This window comes from Candoia aspera, chromosome 5, assembly GCF_035149785.1.
Source record: "Candoia aspera isolate rCanAsp1 chromosome 5, rCanAsp1.hap2, whole genome shotgun sequence".
In the NCBI taxonomy this organism is placed as follows: domain Eukaryota; kingdom Metazoa; phylum Chordata; class Lepidosauria; order Squamata; family Boidae; genus Candoia; species Candoia aspera.
In genome coordinates this window covers 58,920,122-58,929,621 of record NC_086157.1, presented here as the reverse complement: position 1 = coordinate 58,929,621, position 9,500 = coordinate 58,920,122, and the positions used below count along the sequence as shown (strand labels likewise).

Here is a 9,500-nt window from a genome sequence, read left to right as displayed (position 1 = left end):
CCCAGTTTATATAGTTGTAATGGAGAGCTTGAAGTTAGCAGTGTTTTGTAGGGAAAGACTAAGCTGGGTTTAGTTCCGGTATGTAAAATAAATTTTAAATTCTAAGCATAATGTCTCTTTGCATCATGATACTACTATAGATGAGATTCTAAGATAAATAATAACACAAAAGTACATTTCAGAAGTGTAGTTTCTTCTTATTCTTAATCTAAAACACACATCAGTGAATGAATTCAGCTACTATAGATGCATCCTGCAATTTTAGGGCTTATCTAATATTTGAAATCAGACCATAATCATATCATCCAAATTAGTTTATGGAAGAGAAGATGTACTGCAATGGAATGTTGCTTGATTTCATGCTACATTTTAAAAAGGTAGTTTTGTCAATAATAAACGTTAATAAATAGAGTGATTAATATTCTATTGCATGTGTTGCAATAGGGTGTTCCCCATGTGTAAAGTTAGAAGACTTCAAACTTCTGACTCTATTCTGGGGTGCCTATGCTATTGTTATGATCTATATAAACCTCATAAAACCATTCAAAAGTCTAACCAGGAGACAGGTGGAAAGAAGAGAATTGCACTTTGCCTTTCTGATTGTCCTAAAAAATCCTGCATTTTATTTCCATACATGCAACTTGAAATGTCACCCTATATCACCTATCGACTGAAGTAATCTTGAAAAGCATTCAGTTTCTCTGAAAACTACTAATTAATAATTGCAATATTTGTATTGGACATATTTGGGTAAGCTAAATGTTAAAAAGGAAGACAACAATATTAATCTAATCCTTTTTAGGCAATTAAGTAACCCATGCGTCATCAAATGATATGAGAAAATCAGAGCTTTTGCAAAGCTTCTCTTGTCTATTGAAATGGGACAGAAATATTCAGTTCATTTCAGAAGAATATGAGCAAGATGTTTCCAATGATTTACATCTGAACTATATTTTACATTTTATGAAGCAACTTGTCTCTTTCTTACATAATCATTTTGCTTTGAAAAGAAACAATGTTGGTCAATATATCATCCCACTGCAGTATCAGGATGTTACACATTTCTATTAAAGTGATTAAGATAAAAAACACACAAACCACATGCTGTACCTTTGGTACTTTTCTTTAAAATCCAGCAACATAGCTTTGAGTCATTCAAATAACAGTTTTAAATGCCTTCAAGTAAGAGATACAGCAGCAAGTCCTTTTGTTTTTAATTTGGCATTTCAATCTGCTTACATGCCATCATAAAGCTATACTATTAAAAAAAAAGGACATGACGGAATGTCATGCAAACGAGTCCTAAATCCAGGTACATGGAAGCAAGTCCCACTGATAATCACAGGGTTTACTGCCAAGGAAATGTGTCTAAGATAATCATAGCACACACAGTCTTCACTTGGTGACCATTCATTCAGCAACCATTTTAAGTTATGATAATGCTGAATGAATGGTAGCTACAACCAGTCCTCAAAGTTACAGCCATTGTAGCACGTCCGCAGTCACATGATCAAAATTTAGGCACTTGGAAGCCTGCCCACATTTAGGACCACAGTGTGTGCTTCAACTGCCCCCACCCGCCTATCTCCCCTCCCATCTCTGCCCTTTTAGTCACCCTGCATTCTGTGGTTGATGCCTACCCCTGCTGACCTTCACCATCTTCTTTCTCCTGCTGGGGTGGCAGGGGTAGGTGGCAGTGGCAGAGTGCAAGGCAGCCAAAAGGCAGAGATGGGCAGGGAGATAGATGGGTGGGGGGAGCTGAAGTGAAGGAAAGCACGGCAGGGCAGGAGAAGCGTGAGGTACTGGCCTAACAATCACAAGTGGAACTGCCATTGCTAAGCAATGCAGTCATGTGATATTTTGCCTAACAACTGCTTTGCTTAGCGATGGAAGTTCTGGTCCCAATTAAGGCCGTTAAGCAAGGATTACCTGCACTTACTATGGAAATAAAGTATTTCATATAATTCTCTAGCAGTCAGCCTATAATATGCTTTCATTATACAAATTAGAACTTGTACAACTTTCCAGAAATTGCTTTTCAATTTCAATAATATTCTTTTGTATGTTGGACTTCAAAAGTTTTCATACTTAACACCATTATTGCACTGATCTACAGGAGGAACAACCTTATTTCAGTGAACCCCCTTCATTTATTGATTTAAACCACAGTGATGGAACTGGCACCAGATTCTCCCTGAATAAGTGTAATAGAGCTTGCTTCTACAGTGTGAAATCAAGCCGCATATACCAAAACAAATCCCCAATGAGTCAGAATACTTAATGTTTGGTAAGATACACAGCATCACTAAGGAATGTATTTAAAAAAATATATCGATTAATAAGTAATAATATCCAATATAAAGAAATGGGGAACACTTTCCCTTGTTTTTTCTAAGAAGCAATCTGTGTCAAAACAGAAATACAACTGTTGGAACTTAAAAAGACTGAGTATGCTTTACTTAACGTTCCCACTCAGTATGATGCGATTAAGTTATTTATATACTGTATCTTAGGCTCTCCAAGGCACATTGCAATATTGGCAATGTTGTTTCCAAGTATTGTGGAAGTGAGGAAATTAAGCTTCAATAAAACTGTGGGCACTTTATCCTAGACTAAAAGGATATCTACAGATATCTACAGGAAAATTAGATTCCTAATAAGTAATTATGTAAATTAGCAGTTTGTATTACTAGCATCTATCAAAAGCAATACCATTTTACAAGTTTTTAACTATTGTATCAGGTTTCCTGATTCAATAGTTTATTTTCCGTCCAGAAGCGTGTTAAGGCTGCAATGCTCTGCATTTTTATCTGGGATTAAGCCCCACTGCATATAAGAGGAATTGTTCCTATACACATACATACACATGTATGCACAAACATAAACACAATTGCAAATAAAATATTTCCCAGATCATAAATCAGAAGGAATGTGGTAGCACCTTTTCAGACTTCATTAAAAGCTACACACTTTCAAGAGCTACAGCTTATTTCATTAGCCTCTGAGGAAATAAACTTAAAAGCTCATGCCTTTTCATAAAATGTGTTAGTCTGCAAAGGTGATCCCAGACTCATTCTGATTTTTGGATATCATAGACTAATACAGATCTCTCCTACAATTTTCTTAAATCGTTTAACCTTGACCACAATTTCTTGTCCTTTCCATTTTCCCACCAGCACAACAGCCCATTTAAAATCTGCATCGTGGCTCTTTTAAAATGCAATCACTACAGATAAGCATTAATATAACAGTTTTTCATTGTAACTCTCAGATATTCTTTAATTTTAAACAAAAACACATTTTAAACCTGATTTCTAGAAATAATATTTTAGACTAAGGCCTACTGAATTAAATCAGCTTATTTCCAAATAAATATAAGTAGTTCTTCTCTACAGTTTAATAACCATAGTTCCCTATCCATGCTTTGCTGTCTTCTGTGAACCACTTTGTTAGTGAACCTCATTAAGCATATGGTAGTTTATTTTTCTGTAAACAATTGGTCATGTGCAGCTGATACAATTTGGCAGGCTCTAGAATTTATGCATATGATCCAACTGATGAGCCATTCAGTTTGGTTTTGCTCTTGAAAATAATTTTCTTGTTTAGAATTCGTGTTAAGGTTCCTCCTTTTTTTTGAGTACCATCAGATCTGGGTTGCTGTAGGTAGGAGAGATCATTATGTGACTGGCTCATTCCTGGGTCTTTTTTATGGTGTCGTCGAAGAAAAAATAACTTTGCACTCTTTTTTAATATTCCACCTGCAACAATGAAAATATATTGTTAACTGATTTTTTTTCACAAATCAGCTTTATCTGAAACACTGAAGTTACCTAAACTATAGCAATTAAGAGCTCCACAGCTGTACTGAATCTCAGTTCCCATCATTTTCATAAAAGCTGGCCATGAATGGTATGGACTGTAATCCAGGGATTCAATTTTTTCTCTCTCTCTCTCTCTAGATAATTATTTAATGTGGTACCAATCAAAGCAAATATATGTAGCTCAGGGTTGAACTGTGGAGTCCTTGGTGCTCTCTGAGCCTTGTTGTTTTCTTGCAGACGTTTCATTGCCAGACTAGCAATGAAACCTCCTGGCACTGAAGATGTTGCCTAGTCTGGCAATGAAACGCCTGCAAGAAAACTACAAGGCTCAGACAGCACCAAGGACTCCACAATTACTTAATGATTCTGAGGACCACCACAAAAGGCAGAAGCTGCTGACATAGGCATGTGCCATGCCTTCTCTAGATGGTGTCTGGAGGACCCTCAAATTAAATTTAAGTTAAAAAAAAAACAAATGGCCAAAATCTCAGGAGATCTTAGGCTTCCACCTGAAATCTGATAAGATTTTGAGCTGAAAATGACAAATTTCATAAGAATATATACATTTTACCATAACATAAATATTCTGGATACCAAAATGCCAGGAATAACCCACATTACCCTGGCAGACCATCAGTGGTTCCTGAGCTACAGGCTGGAACGAAAGGATCCTTAATCCTAGAGGAATATGAGTTAAGACTAAAGTGGGGGGAGGTGTTCTTAGGTCCTCTAGTTAGATCACCATAACATTTCATGTCCCTGTGGACCTTGCTCAGAACTAGCAGACTGAAACATGTCAAGAGCAGTTTCTCTAGCTCTATTTGACAGACTGCTTTAAGTGCATCAAATGACTCCTTAACTTTTCTGACAGTTGGGCATGTTTTGAGAGAAAACCACTGAGGCAATGAAACAAAAGACTAGACATTATATATTGGTCATGACTTCATGCCAGTGTCACTTTTGGGCTAAAAAAGTCAGCCATCTCTTACTAATGATGACTAGACAGATCAAGAAAGAGGCTTTCCATAAGAAGTTTCCTTGACTTAGACAAAGTAGGTTTTCAAATAGTAAAGATTTCTCAGTTATCCATTTGGAAACAAACAACACCAATTGCTGAATAGTGACTAGAAAAACATGGACAAAGTCCAGCTAGAAGAAAATACTTTGAACTTGCTGCAATTTCAAAAAGAGAGGTTAACGCATATATTTAACTCTCTTGATGAGGCAGTAACCCAGCTTAACTGAATGAGTAGGTTTTACCTTAAAACCGCTCATCAAGTTTTGCTGCTATTGCAAGATAAATGCAACTCTGGCTCCTCTTTACTAACTTTGTTTTTTACTAATTACTCCTTTTAAATTAAACCTCAAATAGTACTTCAGTAGCAATTAAGTCTAGAAATAATATTTTTCAGATTTTTTTTAGCTCTACAGTGTATTCAAATATATTTAATCTTTTGAGGATAAATAGGGAGTACAAAGGAGAAACAGAAAAGGAAATTGCATTACCCAGTTAGAAGAAAGAATGATGTTCCTATTATTGTATGAGTTTTGCATGATGGTACAAATATGCTGGTAGATATCCAACCAATATAAAGCTGTGATTTTAAATTAAACATTCCCTTAGTTTCACATGTTATGGCTACATGCAAATCTTTTTCTCATATTGAGTAGGGTTGAGTGAAAGCGAGTCAGCAATTACCCCTTACTTACTTCCAAGTAAGGGACAGAATATAGAAGAAATATTCATATTTAGCCAACCTTCTAAATTTAGCAACCTTCTAAGACTGCATATATAAAAATGTAGTCTATTAGATGTAGGGAAGTTTACTCTGCCAGTAGAGAACTCACTTGGTATGAGTATGCCTGGGTAGTCACTTCTAACTCAAGGTGCTGCTGATTGCTTTATGGCTAATGTTATCTGTGTCAGGAGGCTGAGAGAGCATTGAGAAACGAATATTGCCTAGAATCAAAACTAAAGGCTCCTGTTGTTTGGCTGTGCAAAAGAGAAAAAAAATCACAAGTGGTGCCTGATGTGCTATGTCTTAGATCAGTGTTTCTCAACCTTGGCCACGTGAAGATGTGTGGCTGGGGAATTCTGGGAGCTGAAGTCAACACATCTTCAAGTGGCCAAGGTTGAAAAACACTGTCTAACATTGAAATCACGAGAATCCACATAAGAGATTCTTTACCCACTTTTTTGTTAGGACTGCTTCACATGTAAAGCTGTACAATGTCATACCCTCGCTTGCAATTGGTGTCATAGGCATCTGAACTGCTTGTCCATATGGTAAGATATTCTAATTAGTTCTAGGTAAATGTGGCATGTAAACCTGATCCAAAAAATTGCATAATATTCTCAAAAGTTACAGGTTACCCTCCCAGTACATGCTGTTTATATATGAAGTTATCATTAGTTTGGTATTCTGTAAAAGTGCCCATAGCTTAATGACAAGGGCTTGAATATGCTTGTTCACATCACTACATTCTGATCTGTTACATAGATCAGAAAAGAAAGATTTCTAGTCAAAAGACGAATAAGTGGACTTTCACAGGGACAAGAATAACTCATAAATGTTGAGGAGCCACAAAGAGAGGTTTTGGTATACACACACAATTTTTGTTTATGTCATTTGTTTTTCTTTTTTAATTCTGTAGTTTTTAAGTGTGTGCTTGACATGTTTTGCAAATAAAACAAAATAGCAACATGGTGGCTCTGTTTAGAAGATTATTCTAAACAGGAAAACTTAGAGTAGAAGAGGAAGTAGCAAGAAGTACTGCCAGCTTATCCTCCAGTAAATGGTCTTTTGAGACTAGCCGTTCCCACCATAAGATCCATTTTGTAAATGTGCAAGTCCAGCTTCCCTCTAGCCCCCATTCACAACCCCTTTTGGGGGACCCCCAGTAATATGCTACAAAATTTATAGGTATGCCCCTAGGCTCAAAAATATTGCCTTCCATGATTTAAATAGAAGACTGATTATAGCAGCTTCCCACATTCTGGCACTCTAAAACGGTTTGGACTGCAATTTCAAGAGTACCAAGACAATGCTTGGCTGGAGAGGGCTGCACTGTTGATACTCCTTTAAGAGGAAAAAGCTCATACCTTTGGACTTCTTCACAGTTTCAGATTCTGAGATGCTTACAGAGCTCCCGGATATCTTATCACAGTCTTGGTCTAGTAGTGCGTTGTTGTGCCACCGATGGCTCCTGTCATCTAAAGTCCAGGCACCATGGCTGTATTCCTGGGGTTCTTCAAGGGCAGATATTGTTTGGGAGGCAGATGGTGATAATTTTTCATCAGAAGGGGATTGTGCAAGACACCCTTCAACACTAAAAGTATCATCTTGTTTACAGGAGCCATCCATGGCTGCTGCATAGTCCATCATGAGTGCAGTTTTGCTGTCCTGAGATAAATCAGTCTGGAATATGAAAAACAAATACAGCAACCAAAACACGATTAGTTTGGAGTAACAGTTAGGATCAAAAAGAATTTTAAGGTATGCCTAGATATTTGTGGAACTGTCTTGCCACACACACATTTGGACAGCACTATGGATATAAAAAATGGGCTTCCTTTAATTTTATAACCATATTTATTTCTACAGTTTAAAGTAACTTTTAAAATAAAACTTAATAAAGTATTTCTTTTATAAAATAAGTAGCCATATATAATGGGGCAGCCTGTTTGGAAATACAAGCCCACAGACCCCTAGTCATTGGGCTGGAACAACAGGAGGGGTAAAATTTGCAAAGATGTCATTCTTCTACCATCTGCAGCACCTGTTAGGAATTGGATCACGCCTCCTTGATCACGTTTTGGTCTGTTCTTTTCCTTCTCATCAACAGCGCATGGCATCGCTTGCCCTAGGGCCTACATAAAGTTTTGCCCAGACTCACTGGTCCTGTGGACCTTTGCTTCATCTGCATGTCTCCTCCCCTTTTCCAACTGCCAATTTTTTCTGCCCATATTTTGGTCATGCATATTTGTTTCTGAGCTCATTTCCCATTCTCCTTTTTTATTTTAACCATCTAATATTTGGGTTCCACATCTCTTAGTGTAGTGCTGTTTGGGATCTCTCCTGACTCCACATTGCTACTCCTGTGAAAACTGTCCCAGGCCAAACAATCCTTTCCTATCCTGCACAAAACCTGGTATGTTTGAACTAATTCTGGTACTGACATCATCACTGCCTCAGCAAACGGTATTTTTGACAGTACCAGCCAACGATTGCCAGGAGTGTCTTTCATACCACCAAACTGCCACGAGTATTACAACACAGGTTTCAGTAACAAAATTAGAAGTGGTCTTGTGCAAGCATGACTAAAAATACCTTATCTTCACTTTTGGACAAATTTTAAATATTTAATAACGTAACTCATTAAATTTATATACTGCCTGATTCCCAGTGACAGTAGTTTTTACCCTAAGTGTCATATAGGGATGCACAAATGATTGCTTTCTGTTTTTACTGCATTATATGAAAAACTCTAACAACAATTAGTGTAATATTTCTGATGCTTGCAATATTCAGAAGGAATGTCTTTTCTTCTCTGGGAAACCACGTATGTTTTAGTCCAGAAATTGAATTGCAAAATGCAATATAAAGCCAGAAGGGGTTTTTTTTAGAAATTCTACTTGAAAAAAGATGAAAACTGATCCTGAATTCATTAAATAAAAAAACAATCATGATTATTTTGTACCTTTGAAATCCCTGATATTATGATGGTGCTTTTTTTTCTGGGAGATTTGAGCTTTTGCTTTGCAGATTCACTGAGCTGTCGAATGGCTACTTCAGCCACAGGATCTGTGCCATTCAACACCAGTAACTCTGCCAAAATAAATACATAAATAAGAGAATGACTGTATAAAATAACCAAGTACCCAGTATAGAATCAAGCAGAAATGCTTTAGTAGAAATGTAATGTTTTATATAAATTAAAATTCAATACTTTACATACTAAACCAGTATTTTTCCATTGCTCTACACTCCACCAAACAATTCTGAGAATTTTGCTTGCATTTTATCAATAGAACTAATTCAAAGTTTAAATATACATGTATTCAAAATACATCATTTAAACAGTAGCAGGTTATGTAAGGAACTGCTTCATATCAAATTAGCCCTAAGTGCTTCAGAGGCAGATCTGCTTTTCAATTTCTATCGACCAGTTTCTTTTAACTAAATACTGGTGATTAGAAGCAGCACTCATTAAAATGGAAAGCATATTTTTCTCTGGTTTTTCCTTTTTGGTCCTTTTCAAAAATGTTGACAGAGAGGGGTAGATGTAATGGCTGTATTATTACTCCCTGGCTTGAGTGTGGATACTAGCTCAAAAGATGTAAGAAATAATTAGAAATAGGGGCAGAAATTCCTGTCTCTATGACATATTATAATCTGCTTAAAAGAAAAAAACAACCCCTCCATTAGCACATGACAAGATTATGGAGAAATCCCACAGAATCTCTACAGCTATTTGTCAAAAGAGTAGGTTGGGGCAGTAAATACTTTCTAAATACTACACAGAAACAGCCCATGTGATATTTCTTATTTCCTTTGGCATTATCATAACTATAATTCTTTTAGTGGAAGATTATGATGTAGCAGAAAATGCTGCCAACGTTTAGCATGTTTTCTTCATAAAAGCAAGAATGAGGCACTAGGTATTAACAGAAAGCTT

At 36.5% G+C, this 9,500-nt stretch overlaps 1 protein-coding gene across 2 annotated transcripts in view; it reads right to left on the bottom strand.

The window, feature by feature from the left end:
- Positions 1–2,743: 2,743 nt before the first annotated feature.
- The window catches only part of C2CD2 (C2 calcium dependent domain containing 2), a 32,987-nt gene continuing 26,230 nt past the window's right edge, over positions 2,744–9,500 (bottom strand). For both annotated transcript variants that reach the window (XM_063305327.1, XM_063305328.1), the window contains 3 exons: positions 8,523–8,650; positions 6,925–7,240; positions 2,744–3,758 (listed from right to left, as the gene is read on the bottom strand). In XM_063305327.1, the coding sequence (XP_063161397.1) occupies positions 3,538–3,758; positions 6,925–7,240; positions 8,523–8,650 (665 nt within the window). In that variant the 3' untranslated portion in view covers positions 2,744–3,537. The remainder of the gene's footprint in view (positions 3,759–6,924; positions 7,241–8,522; positions 8,651–9,500) is intronic.